Consider the following 16,625-nt stretch of genomic DNA (forward strand, 5'->3'; position numbering starts at 1 on the left):
CATTCTTGTTCAACAAGCATCAAAAACCCAGGAGCAGAAGTCCAGTGATTAAAGAATTTGAAAGGCTTAGCAGATCTGTCATTCACTCTAATCACAGTCATACAGCAGGGACTATGGTCCATTGTTCCTTCAGGGAGAATCACGGAAGTGGAATTGTCAAACTTCCTTATCCATTCATTATCAACTAGCACCCTATCAATTTTCGAACAAACCCTATGTTGCCCTTCCTTCTTATTATTCTTAGTATAAAACAGCGCACCAACTTTGAAATCAACAAGCTCGTTCTTACTCAGACACTCCCTGAAATCCTTAACCTCATCAAAAGTACAAGGAGAACCAATTTTGTCCTCTAAGTTGAGAACGTTATTAAAATCACCTCCAATAACCCAAGGGCCATTTACACCCCGAGTAATCTCAGAAAGATGGTCCCAAAGCTCCAACCTCCTCTTAGGATCATTGAACCCATAAACCGTAGTGACGAAAAACTAACTACCAGAAGATCTATGCTTAATAGCCAAATGAATAAGCTGCTCCTCCACCCTTAACACATTCACTTGATACATCGTAGGTAACCACAGAATCCAAATTCTACCTTTGTCACTCTTAGCATAATTTGCCACCACATACCAAGTATCATCAAAACTATTAAACACTGCTCCAAATTTTTTAGCCTTAACCTTAGTCTCCATGAGCCCAAATAAGCCCAAGTTGTGATGCCTCAGGAACCAGGATACATCATACCTTTTACTTGGCAAATTTAGGCCTCTCACATTCCAAAAACATATACTATCCATGGAGAGAATAAGAGCACTCCCCCTCCTCCATTCCCCCAAACAACACCCTTCCTTCATCAATACTGCACAGACCAGAAACTCTAGGACCCTCCTAGTTTTGGATACCAATTCTAGCTGTAAGATCACCTTCATCATCAAGATAGTCAAATCTGTTACCTGTTTCCACATTCACTGTTTCCTTCCCAATACTAGCTTACTGAACACTGATATTCTGATTGTTGTCTTGTGCTTGAGGTTGATCAGTCCTCTGAACAGGTCTCCAGACCCTTTTCACATTCTCCCCAAACTGACCACCTCTCCTTCTATTATTCCTCTGACTATTCCATTACTACGGGCACTACTCATCACTATGCCCAATAGCTGAGCACTTCTTGCACTTGATAGACTTCTATTCATTTATTACTTTTTAGATGACATTATGACCACCTTCATCCAAAAACTCAATCTCTCCAGGAAACTGTCCATCAACAGTAACCTCTACCATCAATCTAGCATAATCTAGCTTCTCTTTATTGGCAGTGATTTTATCAGATTTCACAGGTTTACCTATCAATCTGCCTATCTTCATTAAAGCACTCTAACACTAGAATTTTAGGTGCAGGCCAGGTAACCTGACCCAAACAGGAACTTCAAAGACACCCTCCTTCTCCAAATTAATATCGAGTTCCCACCTTTTCATAATCACAGGCCTACTGTCGAACAAAACTGGTCCCCCATTCAAGACCCTCTCCATACTGTCTTTTGCTCGAAAACGAACTAGGTATATGCCATTAGGCAACAAGTTCACCTTATCAATACCAAATCTCCCTCAAATCCTTCGATTAAAACCATTCATCACAAAATAAGGAACCCTTGCACCTAAAGCATAGCACATAATGACAGAGCACTAAAATTGAATATGTGGATCCACATCCTCAGCAGTAATCTGCATCTTTCCAGAATCACCTAGACCACAAGCATCTCCAGGTTGGGCATCAAGATCGTCACTAGTCAAATCAAGACCCTCATCCCTTGTGTTCCTGAATAACGTACTCCATCTCCTATTATTCTCTTCCCCTTGAATTAAGCGGCCCTAAAACCAGGGGTCTCACGTCCATTGAAATCAGATGCCCTAGAAACAAGGGTCTCTAAAATTGGGGGGGGGGGGAGGGTATCACGAGGGCTAGGGGTCATACCCATATTCCGACCAAACACAGAGCCACTTGAAATCGATGAAACATCCCTTACCATCATCAATGGATTCGGGTTTATCGATTCCGATTGGTCATTTGAAATCCCATTATTTACTGTTCCATTAACCGCATCACAGGTAACAGGGGAATTGTGGTGTATTACCTGTAGCCACTGATTGAACTGAGTTGAATGAAGCTCCTTATCTTCTTGACTGACTCTTCGTGAGGGATCATCCTGAACTCCATCACCTTCTAGCCAACTAACCTCAGACCCAGCACCATCTTCATCTCTTTGAGAATTTTTGACATGCAATCAGGTTCTAGGTTTAAGGCCACACTTCTTCTTAAACTTCGAAGATGAACCCTTCTTCCCTTTATTATTCTTCCCCTTGGTCATAGCCCAATCAAGGATTTGAAGAGAAAAACAATGGCGTGAAGAAGGATTTTCGCTCTCTAGGATTTCAATTGATTCAATTAGCTTTATTGAATGTATTTGACATTCAATTGATTCAAAAAGCTTTGTTTGAATGTGTTTGACTTTCATTTGATTCAATTAGCTTTGTTTGAATGTGGTTGAATTTCATTTGGTTAGATTAGCTTTGTTAGAATGTCATTGACTTTAATTTGATTTATTTAGCTTTGTTGAATGCATTTGACTTTCATTTGATTCAAAAAGCTTTGTTTGAATGTCTTTGCCATTCATATGATTCAATTAGCATCTTTGAATGCATTTGACATTCAATATATTTAAAAAGCTACGTTTGAATTTTTTGAACTTTCACTTGATTAGATTAGCTTTTTCGAATGTATTTGACTTCCATTTGTTTCAAAAAGCTTTCTTTCAATGTGTTTGACTTTCATTTGATTTAATTAGCTTTGTTTGAATGTGGTTGACTTTCATTTGATTCAATTAGCTTTGTTTAATGCATTTGACTTTCATTTGATTCAAAAAGCTTTGGTTGAATGTGATTGACTTTCTTTTGATTCTAATAGATTTGTTTGAATGTGTTTGACATTCATTTGATTTAATTAGAATTTTTAAATGCGTTTATTTCCAAATTTATTTAAAAAGCTTTGTTTAAATGTGTTTAATTTCAATTGATTCAATTAGCTTTGTTTGAATGTGTCTGACTTTCGTTTGATTCAATAAGCTTTGTTGAATGCATTTGACTTTCGTTTGATTTCAATATATTTCTTAAAATGTGTTTGACTTTCATTTGATTTAGTTAGCTTTGTAGAATGCATTAGACTTTCATTTAATTCAAAAAGCTTTTTATAAATGTGTTTGCATTTCCCTTGAATCAATTAGTTTTTTTGAATGCATTTTACTTTCATTTGATTCAAAAAGTTTGTTTGAATGTGTTTGACTTTCATTGAATTCAATTAGCTTTGGATGAATGTGTTTGACTTTCATTTGATTCAATTAGCTTTGTTAAATGCATTTGAATTTCTTTTGATTCAAAAAGATTTGGTTGAATGTGATTGACTTCTTTTGATTCAAATAGCTTTGTTTGAATGTGTTTGACATTCATTTGATTAAATTAGATTGTTAAATGCGTTTATTTCTAAATTGATTTAAAAAGCTTTGTTTGAATGTTGTTGACTTTCATTTAATTCAATTAGCTTAATTAGATTGTCTTTGACTTTCATTTGATTCTATTAGCTTTGTTGAATACATTTAACTTTCATTTGATTCAAAAAGATTTGTTAAAATGTGTTTGACTTTCATTTGATTTGATTAGATTTGTTGAATGCATTAGACTTTCATTTGAATAAAAAAAAAAGCTTTTTATGAATGTGTTTGGCTTTCACATGATTCAATTAGTTTTTTTTTAATGCATTTTACTTTCATTTGATTCAAAAAGCTTTGTTTGAATGTGTTTGACTTGCATTTGATTCAAATAGCTTTGTTTGAATGTGTTTGACTTTCATTTGATTCAATTAGCTTTGTTGAATGCATTTGACTTTCATTTGATTCAAAAAGCTTTGGTTGAATGTGTTTGACTTTCTTTTGATTTAAATAGCTTTGTTAGAATGTGATTGTGTTTTATTTAATTTAATTAGAATTGTTAAATGCGTTTTTTTTAAATTGATTTAAAAAGCTTTGTTTAAATGTGGTTGATTGTCATTTGAATCAGTAACCTTTGTTAGATTGTATTTGACTTTCATTTGATTCAATTAGCTTTGTTGAATGCATTTGACTTTCATTTGATTCAAAAAGCTTTGTTTTAATGAATTTGACATTCATATGATTCAATTATTATTGTTGAATGCACTTAATAATTGTTTGATTGAAAAAGCTCTGTTAAAATGTGTTTGACTTTATTTTAATTCAATTAGCTTTGTTAGAATGCATTTGACATTCATTTGATTCAATTATCTTTGACGAATACATTTTACTTTCATTTGATTAAAAAATCTTTCTTTGAATATTTTTTACTTACATTTGATTCAATTAGCTTTGTAAGAATATCTTTGACTTTCATTTGATTTAATTAGCTTTGTTGAATGCATTTGACTTTCATTAGATTCAAAAAGCTTTGTTTGAATGTGTTTAACTTTCATATGATTCTATTAGCATCGTTGAATGCATTTGACAATCATTTTGATTCCAAAAGCTTTGTTTGCATTTGTTTACCTTTCACGTGATTCTATTAGGTTTCTTTTATGCATTTGACTTTCATTTGATTCAAAAAGCTTTGTTTGAATGTGTTTCACTTTATTTGATGCAATTAGCTTTGTTTGAATGTGTTTTACTTTCAATTGAATCAATTACCTTTGTTGAATGCATTTGACATTCATTTGATTCAAAAACATTTGGTTGAATTTGTATGACTTTCATTTGCTTTAATTAAAATTGTTTAAGTAGCTTTGTTTATTTGTTTGATGTTTATTTGATTTAATTAGCTTTGTTGAATGCATTAGACTTTCAATTGATTCAAAAAGCTTTGTTTGAATGTGTTTGACTTTCTTTAGATTCAATTAGGTTTGTTTGAATGTGTTTAACTTTCATTTGATTCAATTAGCTTTGTTTAATGCATTTGTCTTTCATTTGATTCAAAAAGCTTAGGTTGAATGTGTTTGATTTTCCATTTAATTCAAATAGCTTTGTTTGAATGTGTTTGACATTCATTTGATATAATTAGCTTTGTTAGATTGTATTTGATTTTCATTGGATTCAAAAAGCTTTGTTTTAATGTGTTTGACATGCATATGAGTCAATGCATTGTTGAATGCATTTTACTTTCATTTGATTCAAAAAGATTTGGTTGAATGTAATTGACTTTCTTTTGATTCTAATAGCTTTGTTTGAATGTGTTTGACATTCATTTGATTTAATTAGAATTTTTAAATGCGTTTATTTCCAAATTTATTTAAAAAGCTTTGTTTAAATGTGTTTGATTTCAATTGATTCAATTAGCTTTGTTTGAATAAGTCTGACTTTCGTTTGATTCAATAAGCTTTGTTGAATGCATTTGACTTTCATTTGATTTCAATATATTTCTTAAAATGTGTTTGACTTTCATTTGATTTAGTTAGCTTTGTAGAATGCATTAGACTTTCATTTAATTCAAAAAGCTTTTTATAAATGTGTTTGCATTTCCCTTGAATCAATTAGTTTTTTTGAATGCATTTTACTTTCATTTGATTCAAAAAGTTTGTTTGAATGTGTTTGACTTTCATTGAATTCAATTAGCTTTGTATGAATGTGTTTGACTTTCATTTGATTCAATTAGCTTTGTTAAATGCATTTGAATTTCTTTTGATTCAAAAAGATTTGGTTGAATGTGATTGACTTTCTTTTGATTAAAATAGCTTTGTTTGAATGTGTTTGACATTCATTTGATTAAATTAGATTGTTAAATGCGTTTATTTCTAAATTGATTTAAAAAGCTTTGTTTGAATGTTGTTGACTTTCATTTAATTCAATTAGCTTAGTTAGATTGTCTTTGACTTTCATTTGATTCTATTAGCTTTGTTGAATACATTTAACTTTCATTTGATTCAAAAAGATTTGTTAAAATGTGTTTGACTTTCATTTGATTTGATTAGATTTGTTGAATGCATTAGACTTTCATTTGAATAAAAAAAAAAAGCTTTTTATGAATGTGTTTGGCTTTCACATGATTCAATTAGTTTTTTTTTAATGCATTTTACTTTCATTTGATTCAAAAAGCTTTGTTTGAATGTGTTTGACTTGCATTTGATTCAATTAGCTTTGTTTGAATGTGTTTGACTTTCATTTGATTCAATTAGCTTTGTTGAATGCATTTGACTTTCATTTGATTCAAAAAGCTTTGGTTGAATGTGTTTGACTTTCTTTTGATTCAAATAGCTTTGTTAGAATGTGATTGTGTTTTATTTAATTTAATTAGAATTGTTAAATGCGTTTTTTTTAAATTGATTTAAAAAGCTTTGTTTAAATGTGGTTGACTGTCATTTGAATCAGTAAGCTTTGTTAGATTGTATTTGACTTTCATTTGATTCAATTAGCTTTGTTGAATGCATTTGACTTTCATTTGATCCAAAAAGCTTTGTTTTAATGAATTTGACATTCATATGATTCAATTATTATTGTTGAATGCACTTAATAATTGTTTGATTGAAAAAGCTCTGTTAAAATGTGTTTGACTTTATTTTAATTCAATTAGCTTTGTTAGAATGCATTTGACATTCATTTGATTCAATTATCTTTGACGAATACATTTTACTTTCATTTGATTAAAAAATCTTTCTTTGAATATTTTTTACTTACATTTGATTCAATTAGCTTTGTAAGAATATCTTTGACTTTCATTTGATTTAATTAGCTTTGTTGAATGCATTTGACTTTCATTAGATTCAAAAAGCTTTGTTTGAATGTGTTTGACTTTCATATGATTCTATTAGCATCGTTGAATGCATTTGACAATCATTTTGATTCCAAAAGCTTTGTTTGCATTTGTTTACCTTTCACGTGATTCTATTAGGTTTTTTTTATGCATTTGAATTTCATTTGATTCAAAAAGATTTGTTTGAATGTGTTTGACTTTATTTGATGCAATTAGCTTTGTTTGAATGTGTTTTACTTTCAATTGAATCAATTACCTTTGTTGAATGCATTTGACATTCATTTGATTCAAAAACATTTGGTTGAATTTGTATGACTTTCATTTGCTTTAATTAAAATTGTTTAAGTAGCTTTGTTTATTTGTTTGATGTTTATTTGATTTAATTAGCTTTGTTGAATGCATTAGACTTTCAATTGATTCAAAAAGCTTTGTTTGAATGTGTTTGACTTTCTTTAGATTCAATTAGGTTTGTTTGAATGTGTTTAACTTTCATTTGATTCAATTAGCTTTGTTTAATGCATTTGTCTTTCATTTGATTCAAAAAGCTTTGGTTGAATGTGTTTGATTTTCCATTTAATTCAAATAGCTTTGTTTGAATGTGTTTGACATTCATTTGATATAATTAGCTTTGTTAGATTGTATTTGATTTTCATTGGATTCAAAAAGCTTTGTTTTAATGTGTTTGACATGCATATGAGTCAATGCATTGTTGAATGCATTTTACTTTCATTTGATTCAAAAAGATTTGTTTGAATATGTTTGACTTTCATTTGAATAAAATAGCTTTGTTTGAATGTGTTTGGCTTGATTTTTATATAATTATTCTTGTTAAATGCTTTTGTTTCCAATTGATTCAAAAAGCTTTGTTTTAATGTGGTTGACTTTCATTTTATTCAATTAGCTTTATTAGAATGTCTTTGACTTACATTATGCAATTAATTTTGTTGAATGCATTTTAAGTTCATTTGATTCAAAAAGCTTTGTTTGAATGTGTTTGACTTTCATATGATTTATTTAGCATCGTTGATTGTATTGGACAATCATTTGATTCAAAAAGCTTTGTTTGCATTTGTTTGACTTTCACATGATTCAATTAGATTTTTTAATGCATTTGACTTTCATTTTATTCAAAAATCTTAATTTGAATGTATTAAACTTTAATTTGATTCACTTAGCTTTGTGTGAATGTGTTTGACTTTCATTTGATTCAAATAGCTTCGTTTAAATGCGTTTGACTTTCATTTGATTTAATTAGAATTAATAATTGCGTTTGTTTTTAAATTGAGTTAAAAAGCTTTGTTTGAATGTGGTTGACTTTTATTTGATTTAATTAGCTTTGTTAGAATGTGTTTGACTTTTATTTGTTTTAATTATCTTTGTTGAATACATTTTACTTTCATTAGATTCAAAAAGCTTTGTTTGAATATGTTTGACTTTCATTTGAATAAAATAGCTTTGTTTGAATGTGTTTGACTTTCATTTGATTTAATTATAATTGTTAAATGCATTGGTTTTCCAATTGATTCAAAAAGCTTTGTTTGAATGAGGTTGACTTTTATTTAATTCAATTAGCTTTGTTAGAATGTCTTTGATTTTCATTGGATTTAATTAGCTTTGTTGAATGCATTTGATTTTCATTTGATTCAAAAAGCTTTGTTTGAATGTGTTTGAATTTCATATGATTCTAATTTTATTTTTTTTTGGTAAGTAAGACGTTTTTATTACCAAAAAAGAAAACGAGGGAAACCCCTGACCCAAACTACACGAGGAAAACAAAGGGCCAAAACAAAACATCAAGACAAGACTAAACACAAACCTACATCTAACTCTATAGATTACAGCTTAAACATGCCAAAAAACATACAAAAGAAATATCCAAAACAAACAAAAAAACCAAGAGAAGTTAATTACAAGGCAAACTATTTTCGAGTTTACACAATCATTTTGCTTGCTTTCTTGACCAAGAAACACTGATAAGTTGGTGGCATCTGTCCAGGACTTCCACACACACTTCTTTGCAAATCTTCTATAGACGAATCACAGCTTTGTGCCATAGGACATGATTTCTAGCCCGCCATATATGGTATACCAGACCAGTGAGAACAGCTAGCCTCACTTTCTGTTGAACTGAGTCTGCAGAAACTCTCTTCCTCTGTTTCAAGGCTGTTTCAATTACAAACCTTCTATGCTTGAGGGCATTCCAAGGGCAAAGAAACTTGAGGCAGGCTTAACTATAACAACATTCAAAAAACAAGTGTTGTAAGGATTCAGGAGCTATGCCACACAGTAAGCACTGCTTACTCTCACTCACTCCAATACTATACAGTTTAATTCTCAGTCTGAGTCTATCTTGGGCAGCTAACCAAGCAATAAACGTGTGTTTTGGAATATTGAACTTATTCCAAATCCAATTTTTCCAGCTGACTGTAAGCATGCTTCCAAGAATCCAGCTGTATCCTTCAACAATAGTATAAGTACCTTCTGTCCACCTATTACTAATGAAACCAGTCATCATTTCCTCTTTAACCCTGCAGATTTTCTTCCATGCCCTGCTTACCCTTTTGCCTGGAATATAATGCCACCAATCTTTATGCTTAACATAGACTGAGTGCACCCATTCAACCCACAAAGAGTCTTTTTTACAAGCTACCTTCCAAACATACTTGCCCAGGGCTGCTTTATTCCAAGCACTGCAGTTCCTAATTCCCATACCACCCACCTTTCTAGGTTTACAAACCCAATCCCAGGATATAGGAGGAGCTTTGGATAGAGAAATGTTCCCATCCCACAAATAAGCCCGACATAGTTGATTAATCCTATCTAATACACTTTTAGGCATGAGAACACACTGAGCCCAGTAGGAGTAAAAACTAATCAAAATTGAATTTATGAGCACCACTCTGCCAGCATATGACAGATTCCTACTTGACCAACAAGTAACACTAGCCATAATTTTATCTGTGAGTACATCGAAGTCACTAGCTCTTAGATATCTGGAATTTAAAGGGATTCCTAAATACTTGAAAGGAAAATCTCCTTCAACAAATCCAGAAGAAAACAGAATCTCCTGCTTTACATCCTCACTCACATTCCCAAAATAGATGGATGTTTTATCCTCATTTGCCTGAAGACCTGAAACCATGTGAAAAGTCTTTAAAGCTCTAACTAATAAAGACACAGAGGCCTTGTTACCATAAGAGAACAACATCAAATCATCAGCAAAGATCAAATGATTTAATTTTAGAGGATTGCATCTGTGATGAAACTTGAAGCTCCTTTTCTGCCCAATCTTCTTGAATAATCTGGTCAATACTCTATACATATGACAAATAGAAGAGGAGAAAGAAGATCCCCCTTTCTAATCCCTTTTGCACCCCTTTGAAGAAACCATTACTTCCCCCATTAATCATTATTGAAAAGGAGGGGGAAGAAACACAGGTCATTACCCACCCAACAAACTGAGGAGGGAAACTAAGAGCCTTTAACATTCTCTTAATAAATTTCCATTTCAAGGAATCATAAGCCTTCTTGATATCCACCTGTATTGTACATCTAGGAGGCTTTCTCTGATTTTTATAATCTTTAAGGAGGTCCTGACAAATCATGATGTTATCAATGATAGCCCTACCAGAAACAAAGGCACCTTGCTCTTCACTAATGATATCAGGAAGGATTTCCTTTAGTCTAGTGCAAATCATCTTAAAAATGATCTTGTATATCACATTACATCAAGCTATAGGACGATATTGAGTAACTGCAATTCCATTAGCCACCTTAGGAACTAAAGTGAGAGAGGCAGTATTAGTTGTTTTAAAAGCTTGCTTGTTTCAAAGAAATTCAGTACAGCTCCACACACATCAGTCTTGACTATGTCCAAGGCTTTCTTAAAAAAGCTACTAGTATACCCATCAGAAGCAAGTGACTTATTTTCATCAATGTCCCAAAGAGCATTCCTCACATCATTCTCAGTAAAAGATCTACAAACAACATGTTTCTGGTTTTCAGTCAAAACCTTACCATCACAGATCACTTCAGAATGAATGTCCATAGCTTCCCCATCATCACTTCCTAGTAAATTCTGGTAGTAAGAGATAAACGTTTTAGCAATCATTCTAGGATCACTAATCATCTCTCCATTCTGATTCTGAATAGAATAGACCCTATTTATCACCCTTCTATTCCTGATCCAAGAGTGAAAATAGTTAGAGTTCAAATCGCCCTCCTTCATCTAGTGAGCTTTAGCTTTCTGTTTGAGGAAGAGAAATCTGGCCTGATGAGCTTTAGAGTACTCAGCCCTTGCCTCATATTCCTGCTTCAATAGATCTTCATTAGTAGTGTTTAGGGTAAAAAACTACCCTTGATGCGTGGCCCAATGGCCCTTCGACACGTGGCAGCCTCTCAGAGGTTTACAAGGCTCCAATCCCCTAGTGACACGTGTCCATGGAACCTTAAATGCGGGACAGGTTCCCCCACTATAAATAGTGGACCAAACCTCATTTATGGGGCATTCATAAATTAGCCCAGAAACATTACACAAAAAACCCAGCAATATTCATTACAGAATTCTCCTTAAACCCGAGAGAAGTATTTACCATTTCCGTACAATTTACTACTCCGGACGTATACTAACTTGATCGTTAGAGGCGGAGCTCCCACCAACTAGAGTCTACGTTGTTTTGCAGGTACAAGCATCGACTGCACATATTAGGGATTGTAACTCTCCCGAGGGACTCCCAAAAACCCTCGAAACATTTGGCGCCGTCTGTGGGGAGAGTACTTCCTAGATGACTTTTGACATTGTACCGCCTGTTGAGGGAAAATAGCTTTCGGCCGAGCCTGAGGTCCACACGGACCAGGATAGCAGTGACGACTATTAGGTCGACACCTATGAGGCTTCAGCTGGGTCACTTCGATTAAGGCGCACCCGTTCCAAAGAACAAGGGAACGGGGCCAAGTAAAAGCGAGTCCTAGCAACCTAGTCGGTGAGCCTGCTAGGCAACCCCAGGTGGCGGAGGGCACAACCCCTGTCACCAGAGACGAGCTCATGAAATTCATGACGAGTTTCAAAGGGGAAATCAAGGCATCATAAAAAAGTCAACTGGCACAAACAAGGGTCAGACGGCAAAGAAGCCTTCTCCCTCCGGGAAGAAGCAACTCAAAGACTAGGTGCCTACTCCTCACCCCAAACCAAAGGGGGTGGATGGGCCCCTGATCGACCTCTCCAAACTTTGTTTCCCTAAATCAAGGCAAAGGAAGGCCATCCGGCAAGTTTAGCTGAATGGGTCAAAGAAGACTTACTCTGACACCCAGATGTTCATCTAGGAAAAGAGAAGTCTACCGCTGTTCACGTCGGCTTCAACGTCGACCTACCCAAACAACTTCCGAAGTACCTCCATAAAGCATTCGGAAACAAATGATGGAAGTCAGTTGTGCGGCTTGTCCGCACGTTCTAGTCCTAAAATTATCCATCCGATACAGTAGGAGTCACCGTACATGCCGTATGGATTTCCATACATGCAGTTGACCCACTTCAGGGGTCAGGCGGCACAACCGGTCTAGCCCATGGACTGGCGGATCTGGCTGCTTAACCTTAGGGAACAGCCAACGACTTTCTCTAGGGAAATAACCGAGGTGGCACAACCGACCAAGGTTAAAAGCATGTTGGTTGGTACCTATGATGGTACCGCCAACCCAGAAGACCACCTACTAGCTTACACCTACCTCATGTACTTACAGGGGTTGGATGATGCCGCCTGGTGTCGGTGCTTCCCGGCTACGTTGAAGGGAATAGCCCAAAAATGGTTTGGAAACCCGCCAGCTGGGTGCATCAACAACTTCAAAACATTGGCGTACTTGTTTACGTCAAACTTCTCCATGAACATTCGTGCCAAAAAGACAAGTCTCGATCTCGGGGCTATACAGTAGAGGGAGAAGGAAGGACTTATGTCCTACATCAGGCGGTTCAATCTGATGCGAATCCAGATACAAGGACTGTCTGACGATGTTGCCTACACAGACTTCTTCAAGGGTCTGAAGGACGGGTCTTCAAGTTCGACTTGGTCAAGAAGAGGGTTGCTACCCTCTAAGAGGCACTAATGGTAGCTAAAGCCAATATACAGGCGATGGAGCTTTGTGCTATGAGGCATCCCTCGGACCCTAAAAAGTCCGAGAGGAGAGAGAGCCGGCCATCCTAGCCGGTAAAGAAGGAAGAAATGAAAAGAAAAGAAGTCAGGACGGCAGATCGATCTGGTCAGTTGGCCTAGAAGAGCAGAAGAAAATCAGAACCGTACGTCCCAAAGTACGAGTTCACCAAGGACTGCTCCTCCATCCTCATGGAGATCAAAGACCGGTTGACTCTTGAAAAACCGGCAGCAATGAAAAGTCCCGTCAGCAGCCGGGACAAGAGCAAATACTGCCAATTCCATGAGGATGTTGGCCATGACACCAACTATCAGACGGCCTCACGATGACCCTATCGTCATCGAATGTAAGGTTGCCAATCAACGAGTTGGCCAGATTCTAATCGATACCGGGAGCTCGTCTGACCTGATGAGCTACCAATGCATGACAAAGCTTAAGTACATGCCCAGCAACATGCATGAGGCTCCTCACCCCTTAGTCGGTTTTGGGGGAGGAGTAGTGCATCCGGTGGGAAAGATTGACCTACCCATCTGGTTGGGAGAAAAAGGGCAAGGGCGGCACATGGTCGTCAAGTTCCTGGTTGTTTAGGAGCTGACCGCTTACAATATGATTTTTGTCGCCCCACCCTCAACGACTCCAAGGCAGTCATCATCCCGTCTCTCATGCTGATCAAGTTTCAGAAGGCTGATGGGACAGTCGGTGCCCTGAATGGGGACCAAAAGACGGCTAGGGAGTGTTACCTCTTAGATGTTTAACCAACTATGGCTTCAGCTGGTCACGGAAAAAAGCTCATAGAGCTTGATAACTGCGATCAAGCATTGCCGGCTCCAAGGGCAGCCGATAAAAAGAGAAAGGCGGACCAATTGGCCACCGTTAAGAAAGAAAAACAATAGCAATCATTGACCGGGGAAAGGTCGGATGACTTCCGACCCCAATCGGCCGGTGAGAACATTGATGTCATCCAGGACGACAGCCGGCCCGACAGAACTGTCAAGGTTGGGACGGTTGCTTTTGAAAAGTTGGGAGCAAGCTTGCTCCAACTGCTGAAAGAATTCAAAGACCTTTTTTCCTTTTAAGTGGAAGAGATGCCAAGCGTCAGCCCGGATCTTGCTGTCCACAAACTCGCTGTGGATCCCAAAAAGAGGCCGGTTAGGCAAAAGAAGAGGGATTATGGCGAGGAAAGGTCTCAGGCGACAGCTGCCGAGGTTAAAAAGTTGTTAGATGCGGGGTAGCAAACGTTGTCTTTGTCAAAAAACCGAATGGTACCTGGCTTTCCAACGAATGATAAACACAGTTTTCATCAATGAAATCTGAAGGAATGTAGAGGTGTATATTGATGACATGATAGTCAAGTCCAAGCTTCAGGCGGATCACCTAGCCGACCTCCGAGAAACCTTCAACACCCTCAGGCGGCACAAGGCCATGCTTAATCCCAAAAAGTGTGTCCTTGGTGTTGAGTCTGGGAAGTTTCTCGAATTTCTACTTGATCAAAGAGGCATAGAGGCGAATCCGGAAAAGGTATAGGCGGTAATTGACATGCAGTCACCCCGCACTATCAGGGAAGCCCACCAACTTACCGGTTGCCTGGCGGCATTAGGAAGATTCCTCAGCCGGTCAGGCGACAAGTGTCTCTATTTCTTCCAAGCAATCAAGAAGAGGTCTAGATTTGAGTGGGGAGAAGAAGCTAAGGCGGCATTTCAGAGGTTAAAGCAACACTTGCACTCTTTGCCAAGTCTAGTGAGCCCCCTGCCCCAGGAGGTTCTCTACATGTACCTAGCTGTCTCAGATCACTCTTTTAGTGTTGTTATTCTTGCTGAGATAGACGGCAAACAGCTCCCGGTGTATTTCATCAGCCATGTTCTAAGAAATGCTAAGCTCCGGTACCCAATGATTGAAAAATTTGGGCTGGCCCTCTACAAAGCAGGCAAATGGTTGAAACCCTACTTTTTGGCTCATCCGGTTATCGTCTATACTGAGCAGCCACTCAAACGTCCAATGACTACTATAGAGTCATCCGGCAAAATGATCAAGTGGGTTGTTGAAATACAAAGCCAAGAGATAACTTTCGAACCTAAGCAGACAGTGAAAGGTCAAGCGTTTGCTGACTTCATTGTTGAAATGACTAGGCCGACACAGTTGGAAAGTGCTGATCAAGTTTGGAAGTCATTCGTAGACAAAGTTCTACAATGAATGGTTGTGGTGCAGGCGTAATTTGCAAATCTTCGGAAGGGGATACATATTAATATGCACTACGGTTCAAGTTCCAAGTTTCAAACTACGTAGCTGAGTACAAGGTCGGCAGCATTGAAGAAGCGATATTTGAGCTTCGAAATGTACAAGGGGGAGCTTTTCAAAAAGGGTTACCTCCAGCCGTTGCTAAAGTGTGTTACCCCTAAAAGGGGAAAACAGGTACTAGAGAATCTGCACGCGGGCTTTTATGTGCTTCACATATAGGTGGCAGAACTCTAGCAAAGAGGGCCAAGCGGGAAGGTTATTTTTGGCCCACTCTTGAGGCAGACGCCATGGAATTGGTGAAGAAATGTGACAAGTGCCAGAGGTTTGGCCGGCTCATACACCGTCCGGCAAAAGATCTAACGGCCATCTACAGCCCGGTTCTATTTGCAAAATGCGGCATGGACATCTTAGGTCCTTATACGCCTACATCAGGCGGAAGAAGATACATCCTTGTGACTATGAATTACTTCACCAAATGGGTTGAGGCTGAGGCGGTCAAGGGCATCAAGACAAAGGATGTCATCTCCTTCATTTGGAGAAACATCATCACCCAGTTTGGGGTCCCTATTGTTTAGGGTAAAAAATACCCTAAGACACGTGGCCCAATAAAGGCCTGCCACGTGTCAAGCTTGCAACGGTCAGCAAAGGCCCAATCCCTTTGCGACACGTGTCATTTTACCCTAATTGAGGTACAGTTCTCCCTACTATAAATAGTAAGGGCAGACCTTATTAATGGGAATCGAATCATTTTTCCACAAACCAACAAAACACAAATCCCCTTGCAAACGCTCTCAAATCGAGAAGCATTTATTGTCTTATTTCCTCATTTAGAAAGAGACTAACTTAATCTTCGGAGGCGGAACACCCCAGCCCCAGCCGGAGTATTCCGTTATTTGTGCAGGTACAGGCGAAGGAAGGAGCATACTAGGAAATTGTAACTCTCCCGTAGGACACATAAAAAACCCCCAAACATCTGGCGCCGTCTGTGGGGAGAGTACTTTCTAGATGACTTCAGAACAAGTACAGCCGGGTAAAAGTAGTCAACCTGCTGGTGAGGCTGAGGTCCACTCGGACCAAGACACAGCTGACAATCATGAGATTGAAACCTACACAGCAGCCGATGGTTCCTTCAGACCCAAGCATACTCGTTCCAAAGACAAGAAGGAACGAGCAGAGCAGCAGACAGGCCCAAATCATCCTACCAGGGGACCTCTTGGGTTGACTCCTGCTTCAGAGGGAGCCACCCCAGTCTCCAGAGATGAACTCATGAACATGATGATGAGCTTCAAAGGGGAGATTAAAGGCCTTCTGGACAATACAGCCGGCCCCCGAACGGGTCAGGCGGAAGAAAGGCGTCTGGGAAAAAAGACAGCCAAAACAGTCAAGGGTAGAGCATCTAACCCGCATCCGAAGTCAAAAATGTCGGCTAGGCCCTTTGATTTCTCAAAGAT

At 37.2% G+C, this 16,625-nt stretch overlaps 1 protein-coding gene across 1 annotated transcript; it reads right to left on the reverse strand.

Moving 5' to 3' along the window:
• Positions 1–1,680: 1,680 nt before the first annotated feature.
• LOC110733779 lies at positions 1,681–11,393 on the reverse strand. The gene is made up of 6 exons (XM_021913840.1): positions 11,332–11,393; positions 10,643–10,979; positions 10,249–10,496; positions 9,051–10,112; positions 2,022–2,256; positions 1,681–1,866 (listed from the first exon to the last, which is right to left on the reverse strand). Exons 1-6 carry the CDS (start codon positions 11,391–11,393, stop codon positions 1,681–1,683), a joined length of 2,130 nt encoding a protein of 709 aa, XP_021769532.1.
• Positions 11,394–16,625: the final 5,232 nt, after the last annotated feature.

This window comes from Chenopodium quinoa, unplaced genomic scaffold (genome assembly GCF_001683475.1).
Source record: "Chenopodium quinoa cultivar QQ74 unplaced genomic scaffold, ASM168347v1, whole genome shotgun sequence".
NCBI lineage: Eukaryota > Viridiplantae > Streptophyta > Magnoliopsida > Caryophyllales > Amaranthaceae > Chenopodium > Chenopodium quinoa.